Source organism: Phyllostomus hastatus, unplaced genomic scaffold (genome assembly GCF_019186645.2).
Source record: "Phyllostomus hastatus isolate PE091 unplaced genomic scaffold, TTU_PhHast_1.1 phas_contig_210, whole genome shotgun sequence".
In the NCBI taxonomy this organism is placed as follows: Eukaryota; Metazoa; Chordata; class Mammalia; order Chiroptera; family Phyllostomidae; genus Phyllostomus; species Phyllostomus hastatus.
This window is the reverse complement of record NW_025333737.1, coordinates 15,600,857-15,624,886: the sequence shown is the minus strand read 5'-3', so window position 1 is coordinate 15,624,886 and position 24,030 is coordinate 15,600,857. Positions and strand designations below refer to the sequence as shown.

At 38.1% G+C, this 24,030-nt stretch overlaps 1 protein-coding gene across 5 annotated transcripts in view; it reads right to left on the bottom strand.

The window, feature by feature from the left end:
• Window positions 1–17,099: 17,099 nt before the first annotated feature.
• The window catches only part of CDC27 (cell division cycle 27), a 55,005-nt gene continuing 48,074 nt past the window's right edge, over window positions 17,100–24,030 (bottom strand). For 3 of the 5 annotated variants that reach the window (XM_045836816.1, XM_045836817.1, XM_045836821.1), the window contains 3 exons: window positions 22,177–22,251; window positions 21,268–21,424; window positions 17,100–19,826 (listed from right to left, as the gene is read on the bottom strand). In XM_045836816.1, the coding sequence (XP_045692772.1) occupies window positions 19,744–19,826; window positions 21,268–21,424; window positions 22,177–22,251 (315 nt within the window). In that variant the 3' untranslated portion in view covers window positions 17,100–19,743. The remainder of the gene's footprint in view (window positions 19,827–21,267; window positions 21,425–22,176; window positions 22,252–24,030) is intronic. The other 2 variants (XM_045836818.1, XM_045836820.1) reach the window with 1 other exon arrangement.

Here is a 24,030-nt window from a genome sequence, read left to right as displayed (position 1 = left end):
ATAACAAAAGGGGGGGGGGTGGAAACAGGAGGGAGGTGAGGAAGTCTGGGGGGTGGGCTGGGATGGGTAAAAGGCAGAAAACTGTACTTGAACAACAATTAAAATGAAAATTTAAAAATTAAAAAAAAGGAAAAATTGACATTTAAGAGGCCTGAAAGTTAAAAGAGGAAGGGTCTCTGGAAAAATAGACTAATAGAACTATAAGAGCTTCATTGGTCTTGAGACTCACTTCAGGGACCCTCTTTAGGATCATTCATTAAGAATGAAAGCCAAGAAAATATCCACAAAGCCAAGTTCTTAATTTGTTCATACCACAGACCCTTTGGCAGTCTGGTGAAGCATATGAACCTCTTCTCAGAGTGTTTTCAAATGCATAAGAAGTATACATAGGAATTCAAAGGAAAGCAATGATATTAAACTAGTTTTCAAAATGTGTTGAAAAGTGTGATATAGCAATATCTAGTGTGATATAGCAAGTGTGATTATCTAGTGTGATAAAGTGTGATATAGCAATTAATGTATTAATATGATCTAATAACAGGCCTAATGATCACTGTAATGTGAGGTAGTAAATGAGTATAAATAATATGTTAATATCTTTGCAACAACTGTAATATATTTGGAAAATATCTGTGATGTCTACTGGCAACACGATCACAGGTATTGCCAATACTACTTGGTTTGTTGTCTCCATTTGTACTTGAAAAAAGTTTTTCTGTTACACTTCAGCAAAAATAAAGGCTGATCTAAATCAGCCTTGTCCTGATCTAAATTCGTGGGTTTCCTAATCTGCGGACCACAGGTTAAGAACCATACCCTCAAGAAAGCATCCTTTCCACCCCACACACACCCATGCCAGGCTGCTGACCCTGCACTTCACTTCTTATCTACATCTCTCTCTCTGAGCTTCCCCATTTGCTCCTAGCTCTCTCTGATTCCCGGTGCTGCCTACAGATTTCTGATGTCCCTGTGACTAAAAGAACAAGGGACTATGAGAGAGGGTTGGAAGAAACATACACATTTTTGTCTTTCTTCAAAGAAAAAAAAGAGAGCTATGCAGAATACAGAAAATCTGAGGACATGGGGGAAAGGAACCCAGGATAGGGTATCATTTATTCCCAAGAGGAAAAACAAATTATAAAAAGAAAACTTTATCAGTTAAGAAATGATATTTTCTAAGCCCTGGCTGACATAGCTCAGTGGATTGAGCTCGGGCTGCGAACCAAAGTGTCGCAGGTTCGATTCCCAGTCAGGGTACATGCCTAGGTTGCAGGCCATAACCCCCAGCAACCGCACATTGATGTTTCTCTCTCTCTCTCTCTCTCTCTCTCTCTCTCTATCTCCCTCCCTTCCCTCTCTAAAAATAAATAAATAAAATCTTAAAAAGAAACCCTTATTAAAAGATGAGTCTACTGATATTAAAAAAAAGAAATTATATTTTCTGAATTTATAATTTTGCTTAAATCAGCCCTAGAAAACATCTTTGATCTAGCTCCTTATTTCATATGTCTGTAAAGTGGGACAAAAAAAAATATATATATATACATATATATAGTACCTACGTCCTTGGTTTTTGTGAAGATTAACTTGGTTAATACATATAATAGATTTAACACAGTGCCTGACACAGGCACTGTTATTTTAACTACTATTTTTAACTACTATTTACTATTGTAACTACTATTATTATTATATTTCACATCTTGTATTCCAGAGCATTCCATGAAATTTTCTGGCATGATTATTTGTATTAGTGACATGTATAATAGCAAATTAAGAGTGATAAGGTGACTTTTTAAAAAAGATTTTATTTACTTATTTTTAGAGAAAGGGGAAGGGAGAGAGAAAGAGAGGGAGAGAAACATCAGTGTGTGGTTGCCTCTCACATGGCCCCCACTGGGGACCTGGCCCGCAACTCAGGCATGTGCCCTGACTGAGAATCTAACCAGTGACCCTTTGGTTCACAAACCACGCTCAGTCCTCTGAGCTACACCAGCTAGGGCAAGAGTGATAAGGTGATTAACCCAGAACACTTATTTTTCATTTAAATGCTTCAAAATTAGAATATTCCACTTCTCCTAGTTACATTTTCATTTCTCAGGTGGAGGGGCGGCAGGCAGAGGTGGAAGAACATCAGTGCCTCTTAAAGGGATTGTAAACTTGGAAAGAAAATTCTGCTACTCCTATTACAAAGGGCTAATTTCTATAATGCTGTAATATAAAGACCTCTTACAAATTAATAAATAAAGACTAGCAATCCTCATAGTGCTGGTGGGAGTGTAAACTGGCACAGCTGCTTTGATTATATTAGATTTATATAATCTAATAAAACTAAAGATAGGCATACTTGATGTCCCAGCAGTTCCACTACTGGATATATATTGCCAGAAAATGCAGAATTTTAAGTGTCAGTATTACTGTACAAGAATAGTTGTAGTCATAGCAGCATTGTTCCTCAGTGTCCCACACTGGAAACACACCCCCAATGTTTACCAACATAGTTGAATTGTCATATATTCGTACCACAAAAATTAATAAACTATGGTTATAGTCAACAACCTATATGTATTTACAAAGGTAATATTGAACACACAAAAGCAAGATGCAAAAACATATACACTATGATTCCATTTATATAAAGTTTAAAAGGAGGCAAAATTCAACTATATTGTTTAGGGATGTAATAGATAGGTGGTTGTAAGATTATACAGAAAAGGAAAGAAATGAACACAATAAAAGGTGAGCTCATGGGGCAGAGGTTGTTTTGTTTGATTGGGGTAGAGGTTGTTCTTAGAGACAGTGTTCTACTTTTTCACTAGGTGATGGGGACACACGTATTTGCTCTGTTTATTAAAATATGCAAAAACTTTAATATATTTTTCTGTATGTGTGATATATTTCACTATGAAAATATTTAAAAAATGGCATCTCTAGAAAAATGGACAAAGGACAGAAATTTTACAAGGATAGAAATAGGAATGGCTCTTAAAAGAATAAAAAGCTGCCCTGGCTGGTGTGGCTTAGTGGATTGAGCATGGGCCTGCAAACCAAAGGGTCGCTGCTTCTATTCCTCGTCGGGACACATGCCTCAGTTGCAGGCCAGGTCCCCGGTGAGGGTCACATGAGAGGCAGCCACACATTGATGTTTCTCTCCCTTTAAAAAAAAAAATGAAAAGTTGCTCAATTTGACTAAAAGACATGCATTTAAAGCTCCACTGAGATACTATTTTCATCTAACAGGTCATGAAGATAAACGTTTGCTAACACATTGTGTTGGCGATGGAGAGGGGGAAATCATTTTTTTACATCACTGGCAAAAATAGAAGTTATTCCAATATCTATGGAGATCAATTAGTCAATAGCCATCAAAATTATAAATGCAAATACCCTTTAATTCATCAATTCCAACTCTAGAAATTCATTCATTCCTTAAATATTTACTGAGCACCTTACTATGTGGCAGGCACTGTTTTATGGTCTCACGTTTACCTCACTGATAGGTTCTCCGAAAAGTCTGGAAGTATGGGGCAGTTTATTTCATTATCACCATAGAGTTGTTGCTCATGAAGAAGAAGCCTTGAATCTCAACCAGAGAATATAAGTAAGATTCTATCAGAGCACATTAAATAAAATGAAAAAAAAAGTATATTTCTCTACTTCCAAATTTGAGATAATGTATATATACATGGTTTTTGTTTTGTGTGTTTTTTTAACAATTGTTCTAATAGCAAAAGGTGAAGTTAAATGCACTTCATTATAGGACTGGTTAAATAATTATAATTTGACTCCTGCACTGTCACCAGGGCTGTCTTCATGGGCATATGACCTGTGCAGCAGTCACACAGGGCCCCACACTCTGCTCTTGCCATCTTGAAATTTTTTTTAAAGATTTTGTTTAAGATTTTATTTATTTATTTTTAGAGAGGGAAGGGAGGGAGAAAGAGAGAGAGAGAAAAACATCAATGTGCGGTTGCTGGGGGCCGTGGCCTGCAACCCAGGCATGTGCCTTGACTGGGAATCGAACCTGCGATGCTTTGGCTCGCAGCCCGCACTCAATCCACTGAGCTACGCCAGCAAGGGCGAAATTTTTAATAATTTTACTTTTGAACTTTGGTTTTGTAAATAAAGTCCAATTGGGCAATGGATGAGGAAGCAGAGGAGATATGCAAATTAGGTGTCAGCATTCCTTGTAACCTCATTTACATAAAGCACGTGTGATGCTCCATGAGCACAGAATTCTGGGGGTGGGGGGAGCACCCGTAATATGGGAGTTCAGCCAGTTTCAGAGTGAGTGCAAGGTATATGTGTTACATGTATGACTGAGTAAACCCTGAGAATCCATGCTTTCCATTCAAACTAGAACTTGCTTCCAACCCAGAAAAAAGGCAATGCATTCTAAGAAACACAAAAGACCAAGGAACTATATATCTTTCCTTACTCGTGTTACTGCCTTGTACTAGCCAGTCACTGATGCTGAAAATGATGACATAGAAGGAAAAGGCAACCCAGGGTTCCTTTTTCTTTCAGCCCTTCCTTACTCCTCAGTAAGCTGAAAGTGGAATAATGGCAGAACATGCCCATAGCAAGAAGTGAAATCAAAACATTTGAGTTAGTTTTTTTCTTTTTAACGATTTTTTAAAATTTATTTGTAGACAGAGGGGAAGGGAGGGAGAGAGAGGGGGAGAAACGTCAATGTGTGGTTGTCTCTCCTGCACTCCCTACGGGGGACCTGGCCCACAACCCAGGCATGTGCCCTGACTGGGACCTGACTGGGATGCGAACTGGTGACCCTTTGGTTGGTAGACCGCCGTTCAATCCACTGAGCCACACCAGCCAGAGCTGAGTTAGTTTATCCAGAGTTCCTACTATTCTGGTAAGAACAAAATACATGTGCAAGTGCAAGCAACAAAATATAAATTGTATAATTTCAGCAATTCAACATATGAGTTAAATAAATGATTTTTAAAACTGACATTGCACAAGATAAAGATATGTGGTAAAATTCCTTCTGATGATTTAAACTTTTAATTTTCCTTTGCTTAGATGCCATTAAATAAGAAAAGACACCATGTCAAGTCAGGACAAATACCATGGAAGAAAGGGAAAGCTTTATATTTTAGTACCTTTAATGTCACTTTTTTCCTGTTTTTTGAACAAGAGGACCACACTTTCATTTTACCCTGGACCCCACAAATTAGGTAGCTGGTCCTGTCTATTACTTGCTAATTTTGTGACATTGGGCAAGTTATTTAAACAATCAATGCCTCAGTTTTTATTTCTGCAACATGGGAATAACAGTCATACCTATTTCATAGTATTGTTGAGAGGATTAGATATGCCAATATAAGCATGACTCTTAGAATAGGGTTTAGCTACTACATCAGTATTTAATGTCATTATCTTTATTGCTCTGCTGCTATTATCAAATATGCAATGGAAGAGTATTCAGCCATAAAAAAGATGTCCAACCTACATGCACTGCTAGAGAATGATCTCCAGAAATATTTTATGTGAAAATAAACAAAAATGGTATCATGCCATATTTATGACGTTTCCATTTGAGTAAAGAAGGAAAAAATATATCTTTATGTACATGTGCTCATAGATACTTAAAACATGTTGAGGTGTCATCCAGTTTCTCTACTACTGATTCTTTTTCTCCTTTGCAATTAATAAACTGTGTTGTATTAGTGTCCTTTTAAAACCATGCAAAGAGAGTGCTTCTCATCAAAACCTCCCCTAGGTCTACCAGATATTGGTGATTCTTGCCTGGTCCAATCTTTACTATCACAGGTACAGAACAAGTCCAGCACTGCCTCCACATTCACCAGGCAGTCTTTGACCGTGGGTCTGAAAGTCAGAGCCTGGAGCCAAAGAGAATTATTTTCAAGCTTTAAGGTCTAATGAAATTTGCCATTAGATTTTGGACTTCCTTGGTATATCTTTCTTTTTCTTTTTTCCTATTCTTCCATTTGGAATGAGCGTGTTGATCCCATGCATGTCCCACCTTTGTATTTTGGAAGCACACAACTTGTTCGAGTTCATGGGTTTGCAACTGGAGAAGAATTTGCCTCGCTATGAATTGTACCTTAAGTCTCACTCATATCTGGTTTAGATAATATTTAGGTGAGACTTTGGACTTCAGACTTTTGAGTTGATATGGGAATGAGGAAAGACTTTTGGCCTGTTGGGATGGGATGAATGTATTTTACATGTGAGAAGGACATGAATGTGGGGGGCCCAGGGGGAGAATACAGTGGACTGTTTATGCCCTCTCAAAATTCATGTTGAAATCCTAACCCCCAATGTGGGGGTATTAGGAGGTGGGCCCTTGGGGTGATTAGGTCATGAGAGTGGAGCCCTCATGAATGTGATTAAAGTCCTTGTAAAAGAGACCCTGGAGAGCTCTCTTCCCCCTTCCACCATGTGAGGACACAGCTAGAAGACCACCATCTATGAACTAGGAAGGAGGTTCTCATCAGATGCTGAATCTGCTGGCACCTTGACTTTGGACTTCACAGCCCCCAGACCTGTGAGAATGCTGTACCATCCAGTCTATGGTATTTTTGTTATAGCTGCTTGAAAATCATTTTCCTTTTCCCCTCTTTCTTCATTCATTTATTAATTATTAATACAGGCTCATGAATTCTTGTTTTTCTCCAATGGTTTATAATTTATTATTGCACTTACTCAGTGATCAAATGTCTCAGGTTTGGGCAGTAGGAGCCCCTTTAAGTTGGCCCCTGTGTCCCTATGATCACCCCCTTTTTTAAGCTCTTCCTTACTTTCCAGCATAGCTACATGTGTCTTTTCCCTGTCCCAGCCCAAGATCTGGGCACTAAGTTGCTCATTGCTACTGGAATGTTTTTGCTTCTTGGCCCTTGCAGCAGGCAGAGTTGAAAATACATACAAGTATATACACAAATATATACACATACCTACAAATATACATGTGGTGTATAGATACCTGTGTGTATAATGTTTGATAGGTGTATGTCTATACATGTATACATGCATCACATATATGTACATATGCATGTTTTAGAAATCATGAATTCAAAATAATTTCAATTCCAATTAATCCCCACAGGGTTGTTTGTTGCTGGCTTGGTTGTCCCTCTCCATACTTATATGTATCCTCTTCCACAGTGAGAACTTCAATTCCCAATGATTTCAGCACATTTATTCATTTTTTCTATCTTGTGATATGTCTGAGTTTCCCACTGTTTCATTTATAACACTAAATAAGCAAACTTACTAAAAAGTTGAAGATTTGTTTGCTTTTGTTTGCACTGCCCCAATACATACCCTCTCCTGCCCAGGACTGAGGGTATACAGTCCAACACTGTGTGCATAAGTTACTTCAGTAAGTTCTTCTTAGCCCTCCCCTCCACTCGCCTTCCCAGGGTGGTTATGGTATTCATTTGAATTACTACAGTTAGCTTGATTTGCTTCAGTTTAATTTCAATGTTAGTTTTTCCCCTTTCTGATTACTATTGTTTTTTTAAAAATATATAGCATATTACTATGCTCTCAATAGTAAAAAAAATATTATGAAAAGTATAATCAGAGCCCTGGCTGGTGTGGCTTCCCAGTCAAGGCACATGCCTGGGTTTTGGGCTGGTCCCCAGTTGGGGGCGTGTGAGAAGCAACTGATCTATGTTTCTCTTGCACATCTATGTTTATCTCTCTCTCTTTCTCCCTCCCTTCTCCTCTCTCTAAAAGTAAATAAATAAAATCTTTATTTAAAAAATATAATCAAGGAAGTGCAACTCCCTCCCAAATCCCTTGCACTCCGTTCCTCCTCACCTGTTATAGGTAACCAACTTCACTGTTTTCTGGATTATCCTTCCAGTGTTTCCTTTTTGAATACACACAAAAAATATGTATGATCTTTTGTATTTTACTATTCACTTAACATCTCCTGAAAATCATTCCATAACAGTTCATAGAGATCATCCTAATATTTTTTAAAATACATTTTATTGATTATGCTATTACAGTTGTCCCATTCCCCCCGCCTCATTCCCCTCCATGTTGTACACCCTCTCCCACCCACATTCTCCCCCTTTAGTTCACATCCATGAGTCAAAAATATAAGTTCTTTGGCTTTTACATTTCCTATACTATTCTTAACCTCCCCCTGTCTATCTTCTACCTACCATTTATGCTACTTATTCTCTGTACCTTTTCCCCCTCTCTCCCCACCCACTCTCTCACTGATAACCCTCCATGTGATCTCCATTATTCCTGTTCTGGTTGTTTGCTTAGTTTGTTTTTGTTCTTGTTTTAGGTTTGGTTGTTAATAACAGAGTTTGTTGTCATCTTACTGTTCATATTTTTTATCTTCTTTTTCTTAGATAAGTCCCTTTAACATTTCATATAATAAGGGCTTGGTGATGATGAACTCCTTTAACTTGACCTTATCTGGGAAGCACTTTATCTGCCCTTCCATTCTAAATGATAGCTTCACTGGGTAGAGTAATCTTGGATGTAGGTCCTTGCTTTTCATGACTTAGAATACTTCTTTTCAGCCCCTTCTTGCCTGTAAGGTCTCTTTTGAGAAATCAGCTGACAGTCTGATGGGCACTCCTTTGTAGGTGACTGTCTCCTTTTCCCTTGCTACTTTTAAGATTTTCTCCTTATCTTTTTTTTTAAAGGACGTGATGATTTTAATTTTTTTCTTTTTTTTTTAAAGATTGTATTTATTTACTTTCTAGAGAGGGAAGGGAGGGAGGTGTAGAGAGAGAGAGAGAGAGAGAGAGAGAGAGAGAGAGAGAGAAACACCAATGTGCGGTTGCTGGGGGTTATGGCCTGCAACCCAGGCATGTACCCTGGCTGGGAATCGAACCTGCGATACTTTGGTTCACAGCCTGTGCTCAATCCACTGAGCTACGCCAGCCAGGGCAATTTTCTCCTTATCACTAACCTTGGCTAATGTAATTATGATGTGCCTTGGTGTGTTCCTCCTTGGGTCCAACTTCTTTGGGACTCTCTGAGCTTCCTGGATTTTCTGGAAGTCTATTTCCTTTCCCAGATTGGGGAAGTTCTCCTTCATTATTTGTTCAAATAACTTTTCAACAATTTTTTGCTCTTCCTCTTCTTCTTCTGGCACCCCTATGATTCGGTGTTGGAACATTTAAAGATGTCCTGAAGGTTCCTAAATCTCTCCTCATTTTTTAGAATTCTTGTTTCTTCATTCTGTTCTGGTTGAATATTTCTTTCTTCCTTCTGGTCCACACCATTGATTTGAGTCTCAGTTTCCTTCCCCTCACTGCTGGTTCCCTGCACATTTTCCTTTATTTCACTTAGCATAGCCTTCATTTTTTCATCTAATTTGAGACCATATTCAACCAATTCTGTGAGCATTCTGATTACCAGTGTTTTGAACTGTGCATCTGATAGGTTGGCAATCTCTTCGTCGCTTAGTTGTATTTTTTTTCTTGAGCTTTGATCTGTTCTTTCATTTGGGCCATTTTTTGTCTTGTCGCGCCTGTTATGTAGTAAGGGGTGGAGCCTTAGTTGTTCACCAGGGTCAGGCAACCCATTCGCTAGGTTGTGACACTATACGTGGGGCAGGTGTCCAAGAAGGAACAGCACCACTTGCTCTGCTCTCCGCAAGCTTTCAGTCACTTCCCCCACTTTCCCCAAGCAAATTGGGCCCTTCTGGTGCTGATTCCTGGGTGGGTGGGTTTGTGTATGTTCTAGGACCCTGTGGGTCTCTCCGAGGAATTCTTCTGTGAGGCTGGGGGTTTCCCCCAGCACCTCAACCCCCACAGGTGTTTTCAGTCAGAGGTTTTAAGGCTTTATTTCCCCGGACTGTGTCCCTGGATTGTGCAGTCTGTCTTGCTCCCCAGTTGTTCCTCCTGGTTTATCTGTGTGCAAATGTGGGACCGCCCAGTCTACCAGCCCCGCATTGCCCACCCTGGTCCTCTAGTTGCCACCTTGCTGTGAGTCCTCTCCACCTGGCGGCCCAACTCTACCCCTCCTACTGGTATGGATGAATATGTCTTCTTTAACTCCTTGGTTGTCGGACTTCATACAGTTTGATTTTCTGGGAGTTCTGGTTATTTTTTGCTTTTAAATTGTTGTCCTTCTTTTGGTTGTGCAAGGAGGCACAGTGTGTCTACCTACGCTTCCATATTGGCCAGAAGACATCCTAATATTTTTTCACAGCTGCAGAATACTGTATTCTGTGAGTAGGGGTTTATCTAACCAATCTTCTATGCTTGGACATTTAGTTTCTAATATTTTGCAATGACAAACAATGCTATAATGAATAAACTTATGCAAATGTATTTTTGTATTTTTGAGAGATATTTGCACATAAATCTCTAGAGGTGTGTTGTGGGGTGAGTAGATGCTGTATACGGAGTTTTGCTGTATACTGCCAAATCCCGTTGCACAGGGCTGTCCTGTCTTGCATTCCCACCACTGGTGGAGGAGAGTGCCTGTTTCCTGCAGCTTTGCCAATGGAGTGTTGACTCAAGTTTTCAATTTTTGCTACTCTGTTGGCTGAGAAATTGTATCTCAATATAGTTTTTGTTTGCATCTCTTATTGAATGAAGTTGAACAACTTTTCATGCTTAAGGGCCATTTTTACATCTTTTTGTGAATTGTCTGCTCATATCTTTTTGTCTCAAAATTAAAAAAAAAAGTCTACATTAGTATTGTTAGCCCCTTATCTCTTATATGGGCAAATATTTCTCCCCAGTTTATCATTTGTCTTTTTAAGGTGGCTTTTCACTTTCTCATTCTTTTAAAAAGATTATTTGTCTCTGTGGTTGTTTTGGGGGAGACTTTTTACCAGCAGAAAGGATTCCATTTACATTTGCTGATTTTTACAACAGTTTTGTATGTATGTGTACTGCTGTACTCTATTCTAAATATCACAGACAGGAATTCTTAGTTTTAGAGCTCTCATCTGTCTGTTCCACCCTCTTCTGTGCTGTTTTTTTACTGTTGAGGGTGGGAAGAAAGGTCAATATACCTTGTTTCTCTTTCTTACCAGCCTTACTTTTCCCACTTTTCCTTTAACCACCTCCTCTTCATATCAATCTCTCCCCAGAAACACTGCATCTATGAGGCTGTTGCTCTTGGTCCCACACATTTTCAAACCTTTTCCTGAAGTGAGGGCTGTGACCTACCAATTCCCAACCTGTGTTCAGTAGTTTGCATTTACTTCACTTTTTCTCCCCTGTAGACTCGACTGCCTGGGCTTCCTCTAAGTCTTCTACTCCATTCTGCTGTCCCACGGAGTGATTCAACCTCATTCTGCATTCTCAGCACCCACAGGCAAGGTCCTTACTGGAAAAGTTGTCCTCTCTACTTACAGGTAATGTGAAGTTATAGTAGTTTAGTAATGAAGGCATGAATTCTGTGTAATTTTTGTCCTACTTGATTTTGTGGTTGTTTTGGGAAGAGAGTGAGGGGCACATTTGTAATCAGGCTACTGCCATCGTTTCCCAGACCCAGAAGTCTCAATATGCTTTTTATTTATTTATTTTTAATATATTTTATTGATTATGCTATTACAGTTGTCCCATTTCCCCCTTCACTCCCCTCCACCCTGTACCCCCTCTCCCACGCACGTTCTCCCCCACGTTCCCCCCTTTAGTTCATGTCCATGTGTTCTTTAGCTTCTACGTTTCCCGTACTATTCTTGCCCTCCCCCTATCTATTTTCAACCTACATTCTATGCTATTCTTTATACCTTTTCCCCCTCTCTCCTCCTCCCACCCCCCTACTGCTACCCCTCCATGTGCCCTCCATTTCTGTGGTTCTGTTCCTGTTCTAGTTGTTTACTTAGTTTCTTTTGGTTTTGCTTTAGGTGTGGTTGTTAATAATTGTGAGTTTGCTGTCCTTTTACTATTCATGTCTTTTCTTTACCTTCTTTTCTTAGATAAGTCCCTTTAGCATTTCATAAAATAAGGGCTTGGTGATGATGAACTCCTTTAATTTGACCTTATCTGAAAAGCACTTTATCTTCCCTTCCATTCTAAATGAGAGCTTTGCTGGATAGAGCAATCTGGGATGTAGGTCCTTGTCTTTCATGACTCGGAATATTTCTTTCCAGCCCCTTCTTGCCTGTAAGGTCTCTTTGGAGAAATCAGCTGACAGTCTGATGGGAACTCCTTTGTAGGTTACTGTCCCCTTATCTCTTGCTGCTTCTAGGATTCTCTCTTTCATTTTTACCTTGGCTAATGTAATTATGATGTGCCTTGGTGTGTTTTTTCTTGGGTCTAACTTCTTTAGGGCTCTCTGAGCTTCTTGGATTTCTTGGAAGACTGTTCCCTTTGCCAGTTTGGGGAAGTTCTCTTTTATTATTTGTTCAAATAACTTTTCCACTTGTTGCTCCTCCCCTTCTGGTACCCCTATAATTCGGATGTTGAAACGTTTAAAGGTGTCCTTGATGCTCTTAAGCTTTTCTTCGATTTTTTGAATTCTTATTTCATCATGCTTTCCTGCTTGGTTGATTCTGTCTTCCTTCTGGTCCACTGTATTGTTTTGAGACTCAGATTCCTTCCTTTCACTATTGGCTCTCCTCTGCGTATCTTCCTGCAACTCTTTTATGGTAACCTGCATCCTTTCATCTAAATTGCACCAAGTCAACCAATTCCGTGAGCTTTCTGATCACCAGTGTTTTGAACTGTGCATCTGATAGATTGGCTATTTCTTGGTCGCTCAAAAGGATGAGTCCTGGGGGACTGATCTGTTCTGCTGGAAACATGTCTTATGTCTTTCCCTGTCTCTCCTATTATTTTTTTTTTTTTCGGTCTGGTCACTCTTGTTACGGTGGGGGGCAGAGCCTTAGGTGTTCACCGGGGCTGGGCACCCCAGTCGCTAGACTGTGACGTTATATGTGGGGGCGGGGGTGGGAGCGGGGACGGGAGGGATCGATGGCGACAGTTCCGTTCTCCTGGGCTCAGACACTTCCCCGGGCTCCCGAGCTGCGAGCTCTGCCCTGGTCCACAATCACTGCCCCACTGATTCCCCTAGCCGCTGCTTGCGTACTCAGGGATCACCGCTGCGTTCTTGCGCCCCAGATGGCTGTCGCATCGATTTTGCGCCAAATTTCCCCCGCCCTGTGTGCGCCGCAGACCCGCGCCAGCCCCGCGCCCGCCCCGTGCCCGCCTGGCTCGTCGTCCCCTACCAGTCTGGATGTACGGGTCTACTTCAACTTCTTGGCTGTCCGACTTCCATTCAGATAAATTTCTGACAGTTCTGAGTGATATTATTTCTGTAAATTATTGTTGTTCTAATCTTGGTTGTGCGAGGAGGTATGGTGCGTCCACCTATTCCTCCATCTTGCCGGAAGTCCCTCAATATGCTTTTTAAATACAGGGTCCAGCAGAAGTAACACCTGCTTGAGTACAGTTGATAAGGTAATAATATAGGTGTAATAATTAAGTCTTAATTTGAACATTTCACCTAAAATGTCATATGGTGTGCTCGAGTGTGATATGTTATATTACAGAATTACATACTTATGATTTTTTAATAAAAAGGGGCATTATTTGTAGGTACATTTCAGCACCTAGTCAACCTAAAAACCACTGGAAACATTAGAAATGAGGTATCTTAAGTGAGTATTCATGTTATAAATGGTAATTAAAGTGGGAGTTAAGTTTTGGGATTGATGAAACTAGCAAAGGGAATATATTACATATTAGTGGTTTTAGATTGTATAACTGAGTTAAAAGATTGAGAAAATTAATAAGCATTTTAAGATAGAAAATAAGACATTGAATGCTTGCTATTATAGCTCTACTGCTCTCAGTTGGTGATCCCAGACATAGCAATTTAAAAAGAAAAAAGAAATGAGGTATTTCTTACAAGGATTAAAAAAGAATTAATGGCATTATTTGCAGATAACATAATTTTAAATAGAAACCCTACAAACTTAGAATGAGAAAGTTCACTAAATTGAATGCAAGGTCAACTGACAAAAAGCAGTAACTCCTCTACAGCAGTGTGGCAGTTGTCCCTCTTTTGTCTTTGCTAACAAAATCTGTTTCCTTGTGTCCCACTCCAGAGATGTCATGATTTACCTAAACTAGTCATGGCAAACCCATTCCCTTTTTACCAGATTCTAAATTCACCAGCATCCCATGCAGTTAGGGGTAGTTATATGATGCACTCCTGGCCAATGTGTTAGCAAGTCTGCCAAGTTGTTCCTGGAATTTTCTGCTTTTTGCAAATGCTTTGGTTTCTCTAAGCCTTAGTTTCCTGTTGTATAAAGCAGGTAATACATGCCTTACCGTACAAGCTTATAAAGATGAAATGAGATTATCCTGATATCAAAGTGATCCATAAATGCTAAGTAAAAACCAAATAAACCCTAGTATTATTCAAGATATGCAAATGATTATGGACACAGATGTAACATGGATTGCTGTAAGTACTACAAAATGACAATAAGTTTAACAGTACACATATATATGAAGGGATACACACACACACACACACACACACACACACACACACACCCCTTTAATCAATCAAGTATTTTCACTAAGAAACTAAGAATCACTGACAGATTGTTCTTCTTGTGGAGACCTTGTCCAGTGACACAACTCACAAAGTATTGAGAAGACTATGGCATCTCAGACAACACATTATTTGGGTGATCTGCAGATGGTTATGCCAATACAGCTATAATTTCTATTTCAGGGGTTGCAAAACATAAAATGTCAAATTCTATATGTATAGTATAACCTACACTATATGTAGTGTGTGTATCTATATATATTATAAAATATCAGACAGTAAATATTAAGACTTTGTAGGTCATACACTCTGTACAGTCTCTCGAGTTGTGCCATTACTCAACTCTGTCACTGAAATGAGAAAGCAACCACAGACACTTTGTAAACAAATGGGCACAAACCTGTTCCTATAAAACCAAACAGGCAATGGGCTGATTTGGCCTCCAGGCCATGAACAATCCCTGTTCTAGATTAAGATACAGGAAGCTTGTCTCACAGGATCATGTTTTGGACCAACCCAGTTTTCCATAACATCATCACCCTCATAATGCCCCTGTCCATGTGTGCAGTGCTTTGGTTTCACACAGCACTTCATGATGATTGAGCATGCTTGATCCGCACGCAGTCCCCGTCAGTAATGAGGCTAGATCTCATCTTCCTTGTGCTGATGAGAAGGTTGAAGTGAATTGTTCAGGGTCACACAGATACCAAAGGGCAAAATCTACATTTCCTAGATATCAGTTTAGTGCTTTTCAAAAATATATGATTAGAAACCTTAATTTTACTTCACTGTTCTTCTTCGCTTCTGTTACTCCTTTCCTTATTCAAAGTCCAGTGAAACATTATGCACACATTTTCAAGAACTTGAATTTTCTCAAATACAGATTTTAGCAACAAACGGCAAATTCTATTTTGGGGGTGTTGAATAGAAGAATGCTTTTAATAGGGGAAATTGGTAAGAAAACACCTAAGAACTAAAAGAAAATTGAAGATTTAAATTTTCTATTTGAAAGCAAATTCTAGTCACTCAAGGAGCAGGTAACATACTTTTGATTTCAGTGTGAGAAGCAGAGAGGCAGAATACGGTTCAAAGCCCCATCAAAGAACTATGTGTATGATAGCTCTGAGCCTGATTGATAACAAAATTTCCTCTACAAAATCTGAACTTCTATAGTGGACAACTTAAAAATGATAGAAAGGATTCTTAACAGTTAACATTACACATGATTTGAAACTTTCAGAGTAAGTCCTAAACTAAATAAAAGGCTTACATACTTGGCCAAAAGTTTTCAGCTCTATCATCTAAAAGCAGAGCCTCAGTTTTCTTTTGTAAAATAGAGAAATACCTACTCTGTAGGGTTGAGGACTGAAAATATTGTACAAAAGTAAGTTACATAGTACACATGTCAAGATCTCATTAAACATGGCGATTTAGCAAAGTCTGTACTTACAAAGAAAAATAAAACTTATAACAAACCTTCATAAACCATTAATTAGCAGCTAAATGAGCCACAGAATACTTCCTATCTACACTTCCAGTAATCCCTGCCTAGCTGACAGTAAATGGCAGCCCCAGGGAAGGTTATGAACTCTGGTCCACTCTGGCCTGCCTGGCTCATGTCATGTGTTTCACCCTATGGCTAACTCTGTCATATCTGAACAAAACTCTTCAGCGCTCTCTACTTTCTCCAGGATATCAAGCTAGAGTAAAATTTAGCTTTTATAGTCTACTTCTTCCAGATCTTGATTTTTACAACAGATTCTAATTAGAACAAAAAAAGTGCCCTGGCTGGTGTGGCTCAGTGGACTGAGTGCCAACCTGCAAACCAAAGGGCCACAGTTTGATTCCCAGTCAGGGCACATGCCTGGGTTGTGGTCCAGGTCCCCAGTTGGAGGCAGGCAAGAGGCAACCACACATTGATGCTTCTCTCCCTCTTTCTTCCTCCCTTCCTCGTTCTTTAAAAATTAATAATTTTTCAAAAAGCTTTGTGTCCCTTTTAAAGGGATTTCAGAAATCACATGCACAAAGAATAAGTAGTTGACTTGCAAAGTAGCAGCTGCCGTCAAGGGGTTTCTATAGTTTGAAAATATAGATATGCTAAAAATTACTATTTTTTGTCACAATATTTATTTTGAAATTCCAACTAATACTAAAAAAGAGTGTGTGTGTGTGTGTGTATATATATATATATAATATATATATAAAATATATATGTGAAAAAATTAAGAAACATTACCCTAGGCTTTTGTGGAACATAAAACTGTAATCTTTCACTATTTTGCTGTGCCTTACTATAACAATACAGATCGCACAGCTCTTATATAGCTTTAACAACTTGATTATAAATTGCTTTCAAAAGTAATTTATTTGGATTTTCCATATCCTTTAATGAATTGCAAATATATTAACAAAAGACTCCCCCCCAAAGACTGTACAATTTCTGAATTAAGTCAGGAAAAGCAAAAAGAAGACACAAAATTACATTGTTTCAATGCAAATAGAACACACATCACACCCACACTTGCATTTTCCCAGGTTTTCACAAAGAAAACAGGTCACTATATTTCTCAGTGAAGACCCATACTCTGGCTAATCAGAGACTTTCAAACTTTTTTCTTCAAAAAGAGCATTTTTAATAGACTAAATACTGGTTATCACTGAGTTTTCGTTTAAGGTACAACAGCAGCATGGTTCAAATGTTACTTGCAGTTCTTGGAAAAAATAAAAATTTTAAAGTAATGAAATACAGAAAATGTAGGGACCACCTTTTATTATTTTGAGTACCACTGTTTTCTTGAAAAAATATTTTAAAATCTCAGAGTTAAGAACCATTTTCAAGGGTGGAAAATATCCAATACCACAACAATACTTCTGAACAGAAGTGTGTGTATGTGTATGTGTGAAAAGCTTAGAGAGAGAGAGAAAAAAAAAGATGTCAAAGTACTTAGTATTTTTAATTTCCTTCAAAGTAAGTTCTAAAATTTGAAGCAAACAATTTGCTTTATCAAAATGTATGTCCTCTTCTGGTTGTTTGATCCCCATTCCACACACAAAGAAAAGAGAGAGACAGAGACAGAGAGAAAGCCAGAAACAGTTACCAGGTAGGCAATGAGACTTCAAATACCGACATGACTTTCAAAAATGTGAGGAAAAATAAAATCAGGCCAAGCGTGGGCCGAGTGTCCCTCAGTCAACCATCGCCACAGTGTGCCCTCTGCAACGATCCTTTATCCTTGGTCTCAAAATTAGTACCAGAAAGTCTCTCACTCACCTCTGGCACAGGACATGAATTCCTACTACAGGAAGATAACTAACTATGTATCAGCAAATTACCTTCTGGGCTTACCTTTCTCAGGCTTTGTAGCATGGCGCTCAGGTTGTAGCTATCTATGAAACTCTCTATTTGATACTGTTACACAGCTGGCTTATGATTCACCAATTAAAAAAATAAAAGAATATAAAATTAAATATTACAGAACTAATGGATAATAAAATGGAATATTTGTTAGAATCCAAGTGCTGGCCTCGGGAATTTTTAAAGATACGCGTTTACTTCTAACCTTTCCTTTTTCTTATAAATTGTTTTTTGGGGGCAGCACATATACAAAGTTTTAGGTAGGAAACTCTGTTAAACACCTCTCTGGCACCCAATACCTAATCTAAGACTCTGACTTGAATTAATTTATAATGGTATCTTATCCACATTTAAATGAGCAGATTAAGAGTAAATGACAGAAAATGACTGACTCTGCAGGCTAAATTTTTCACATCTCCTGGAATCCACCTCATTTTCACAGCTTGACTAATACAGGTAACCAGTAAATAAGTTTTTCCTTCATCAAATAATCCAAAATAGTAACTGTAGGCCTGTCATTCATAAGAAATTATAATTTGTTATATTCTGACATTGGCACTTAATAAAACATTAACTAAAGTTTCTCTAAAAATTTCAATACATTACAATAAAGAAGATACACAATTTAAGACTTTAAATCTGTTACTGTGAAATTCCAATAATTCCCATTTTATTACGCATAATTAGATCTTTAAAATTGTGGCCATTCCCCAAAGACACCAACCAATATCACAAACTCAGGAGAGAACTCATCTCCTTAAGAACTTCTTTTCTTTCAGCTAAAAATTTCCCATATCCTTAAACCAATCACTCTCAGTAAACGTTTTGGTGATTCACATTACTGAAAATAATTTGAAGCAGAGAGACCCAAAAAGAACAGAAATGACCTCAAACAAAGGTGAGCATACATTCTTGCACCCTGCTTAAACACTTAGAAAAGTCAAAGGCATACTGTCTTGAACAAATATAGACTCAAGGTTATGGTACAATTCTGATTGTATTAAGGCTTCCACTATCATGATCTCTTGAAGTCTCTCTACTTTAGTGTTTTCATTTTGATTCCTATGGTGAACTTAAATGGTTATTAAAGGTCTTGTTTTGGCTTTTCGGTGGGCAACCACTCTATCATCTCTGAATGTTAAAGGTAATCCCACAGAACTCAGAGAAGAGGCAATATGGTAAGGACCAACTTGAAAGTTTGCAATACCGAGATAACAATGATCAACACTTTGAAGCAAGATGAATAAATTAAAATTCTTGGTTAGACATAAAGCATTCTTGCCAAGAATAAGTGTATACTGTATGGAGGGGTATTTGATTCCTACACATGAGTCCCGATATGCCCATTACATTTGTTTATGGGAGACACTGCAAGTTTATGGTAATTTATATTCCTTGGCAATCAAGTTATTCTGTTATAGGCAATGTCTTTTATTGTTCCATCTGGCACTTGCTAACACCATTCTTGAAGAACCTAGAAATGAAGGTCAGTCACTCTGTTTATCAGGAACAGAACCAAATAAAAACAAAATTCTGGAAAATGACCAAGAAATTCTGGTTCATCACTATTTTCCATATCTAACGGTTCCTTCAAGATAAAACAGCTCTTCCTTCCATGATAGCTTTCCAACAAAGGGAGATTAAAGAAAAAAGAAAGTTCCCCACCCTGCCCCTAAATTGTCATTCATACTGGTGAAAGAGCCAGTCTTGTTAGCAGCTAAGTATTGCACTGCCTTTCATTCTGTGTGCGGTCAGGGTCCAATGAAAGTGGCACACTCCCGGTATAAGTCATGGATGATGACACTGCCGGCTCAAGAGTGAAGACTCAGTACGTGGAGGGACAAGAAACATGTCAGCACTAGTCACACATCCAGTTGTAAGAGTCTGATTTCCAGAAGTTAAAATTCATCACTTTCAGCTGCGTGAAGTTGTGTGTCGTCCGCATCTGTCATGCTGCTCTCCTGGGATTCATCTGTGCCCACTTAAAAAAAAAAAAAAGCCTACAGTAAGGTGTCTGACAAGTATTTATTGTTGGTTCATGAAAATATGTGAGGAAAACTATTGTACTCAGAGAAATAAGACCTTAAATACAGGCTCTTAAAAATCCTGATATCCTTCAATAAAATTCAAGGATAATTTTATAGGTAATTCAAGTTCCTTATTTTATAGCAAGGTCTGAAATTAGTTTACTTCATTTAACCTTTAATTAAAGTTTTAACTACTAAAACTGCCTCTCTCTAATGAATTCTTTGTTCCTACCCTAGGAATCAGAACTAGTTTTCCGAGGCATTAAAAAAGACTGACATTTCCTCCACTTTGGGAACAGCCCCTGCTAGTCTACAGAAACACGGAATTTAACATTCAGTTTAAAAAGGATTAATGGGATTATAGAAATTATAATTTTAATTAAAGCCTTTCACCAAGTTTTCTGGAATAAAGGCATCTAAGTTTATCTCATCAGAAGTTATTCAATTCTCTTATTAAAAATATCGACACAGCCCTGGCCAGTGTGGCTCAGTTGGTTGGAGCATCATCCTGTAACCAAAGGGTTACAGGTTCAATTCTCGGTCAGGGCACATTACCCAGGTTGTGGGTCTGTTCCCCAGTCGCAGTGTATATGAGAAGGCAACCAACTGATGTTTCTCTCTCACATAGATGCTTCTCTCTCTCTCTAAAAAGCAGTGAAAAAAAAGTCCCCTGGTGAGGATAAAAACACACACACATACACACACGTACACATTAAATCTTGGCTCTCACTAGTTATTTTAAGATATATACTCAATTTAGGAATATTAAGTGCCTTAAACTATAATTTTTTGTTCCTCTTATCTTGATTCCTTGATTTATATATATATGATATACATATCATATATATACACATACTTATCTATATCTATCTATATAAATATGTCTACCTCTCTCTATATAATATATATTTGGATTTTAGATTTGCCAGAGCTACTCAGAATTTGAATAGCCACTACTACAGATATCTTGATAATTTAAAATGTGCTCAAATTTATTATTAATTTGCTTAGCACTTGCGGTTTCCACATACCATCACATCTATCATCTTTTTTCCCCACACTACATTCCTATAAAGCAGATAAAGCAGGCATTACATAGTCAAATATAAACTGAGGCTCAGGTAAAAATCAGCAATGAATTTGTCAAAATCACATAGCAAACTTGAACCAGAACTGAGACTAGTTACGTGACTCTATGTCTTTTCTTATTTTGTCACCCTGTTCAATTTCCCTAAAATTCTATTTGGTATAAAGAATATACCATGGTTAGAAAAATAAAATTAAAGAAACATCTGCCCCATGTTACCTAACTGTTGTGGTGTTTCACTAGCACTCTGGTTTGAGTAACCACAAACAAACCTAATGTTGATCTGTTAGCATTTGGATGATACTCACTGATCTGTTCTTCTTGGGTTATTGGCTCCTCATCATCTGGAAGGTAGCGTTTATCAATTGCCTCTTTAATCTGGTTATTGGCTCCTTTAGGATCTAAATCCATAGCCCAAGAGAAATTCATCAGGGCGAGGTGCGTCTGACCTAATTTCTTATAAACCTAAAAATAAAGAGCAGCACTACATTTTTCATTAAGTTGTGAGCTTCAACTATAAAATCCTAAACATTTATAATTGAAATTCGGTTTCTGATTTATGTGCTATAAACCCATTCTGATGAGGAGAACATTTTCATCCTTTAGAAGAACTCATGCCAACTTTTGAGTTCCTTTTAATATATTCAGATATTATTTTTAGAATTCCTTGCCTGTATCTCTCAGGTAGTGAGATTCCAATAAAGTCCCACTCTGAATGGAACAATGACAATGGAAGGAAATGGACTATAAACTGCTTGATTAGCATTCATTTACACCGGTTTTAAATGGAGTTATTTCAACTCTCAACATCTGTCTACCATTCCCAACTACCTTAACCAATTGGCATCAGGAAGCCCAGTCTGCACTGCCTTTATTTTTCTTCTTTTGTTTTTTATTAGCAATTGGAAGCTGAGGGCTTTCCATAAGGTAGCCCCAAGTTATGAACTCATTACTGGATATTGGCTGCAAGTGTTAATAAACATCTAAAGCCACAGTAGGGTTAGGCTTATGGGATGTGTGTTCTTGCCCCTTCAGAAGGATATTATCATCTTAAATGTTAAGTCTAAATCCACTGTTTATTCCCAGATCAGTTAGTTCAGTACTCTCGTTGAATTTGCCCCACAGGTGCTACACAATAAATATTATATATATTTATTCTCCAAAAGTTAATATTTGTTATGAAGGCCACACTTCAGGACCATGGCCCCAATCTTTACCTTTCCTATTAAGAAGTACACCAGGGATTCTTTGGGAACAATTTGTTTCAATTCTTCAAGTTCTTGTAAAGCAGACTGAAAAAAAGCAAAGAAAAACAATAGGAGCAAATTTTTACAAAATTTTGACTAAGCAAGTATTACCTGATTTCTCAAATCATCTTAACTAAAGCTTGCTCGATCTTAATGAATATATTTCCTTACTGCATTAATTCTTCTTGTTGTGAAAATAAAATGCATGAAAAATACCTATGACAATGGGAACAAAAAATGACAGGAATTTACCAGAGTATATTGAAAACACTCACACATTCAGGTGGCGACAACCCTTGTTGCTGTCACTATTTATTTAAAATAACAATGCTCCATCACATTGTGTGTGTTTTGAAAACCAAGTTGCAGAACAAAATAACTCCCAAGTTCCATTAATAGACCTTCTCCCTGAGACAAGCACTAAGCTTTGAATATCAACCTGCCATTCTCACTAATGTTGAAGAACCTCAAATGTACCCTATGAATTGAATTAAAGTTGTCTGGTAATCTTTTGACCATTGCTACAGGGTTGGGAAGATTAAGGAGAAAGATAGGAAAATTAATATTTATATTTAAAGAAACTGTATGATGATTAAAAATAAAACTAGCCCCTCAAATGATATACTGTCCATTTTTACCTAGTAAACACACACAAAAAATCTGCTGTTACATAAAGTTACCATGAGTGAGCGGAATCAGAAATTCTTACAATTGAGGGTGGAAATGTAAACTGATGCAAACTGTTGGAGAGGATAATTTAACATGATCTATTAACTTAAAAACTGCAGGTAACCATTGATTCAGTAATCCCACTGTTAGGAATTTGTTCCAGGGATACACTCCAAAAAGTTCACTAAATCATCTTTGTAAGAATAGGCAACCTAATGTTATTGCAGAGCACTAGAAGCAATCAAGGGGTGTCTAACCATAGCCTAGTTAAGTAAGTTATGGTCCTTCCTCTATGAAACACTAGATCTGTAGGTGCTCAATTGTAAATTAAAAAAAGAAAAAGCAAAAGCAAGATGCAAAAGAGTATATACAGTACTATTTTGTAACAAAACATGCATATCAAACATACAAATACAGTTATGTGGGTATCTGCATAAATATTTTATAAATACATTTATGTGGGCACATGCATAAATTTTTCCTTTTTTTCCCACCAGTCAGAAATCAATTTATATTTGCCCCTATACAAGATAAGAATGGTTTACCTTTAGGGAGAGGATAATTGCAAAAGTTTGTGGGGGAAGAGGAGCCTTTTTTTTCCTTGGTAGCTTTCTCTGCTGTCTGAGTTTTCTAACATTATGAATATTATACTTTACTTCCCTTTAATGTCCACACAGTACCTATTTTTTGTTTTTTTTTTCTATACCTCTTGGAAGTAAAACAAATCCAATATAAGTTAGGTTAATAAAAAAGAGAGACACAACACCGAACACCTACTCAGAGGAGTGCTAACGGAAAAGAGCACGATGTACAACTGTCTGTGTAGCTGTATTCATTTTGTGGTTCTGTCATAACGCATCACCACAAGTTTGATGGCTTACAATAAGACCCCTTTTATTGCAGTTCTTTGGATTCGAGGTCCAGTAAGAGTCTCACTGGGCTAAAATCAAGGTGCTGGCCTGGCTGCCTTCCTTTTTGGAGGGAATCTGTTTCTCTGCCTTTCTTTTCATCCATAGGTTGCCCACATTCCTTCATCTGCTGATTCCTTCCTCCATTTTAAAGGCAGCAAAGGCAGCCTGAGTCCTCCTGCTGGTTCTGACTACAGCCAGGATTGGACTCTGGGGCCATGTGGATAATCCAGCGTACTCTCCCCAG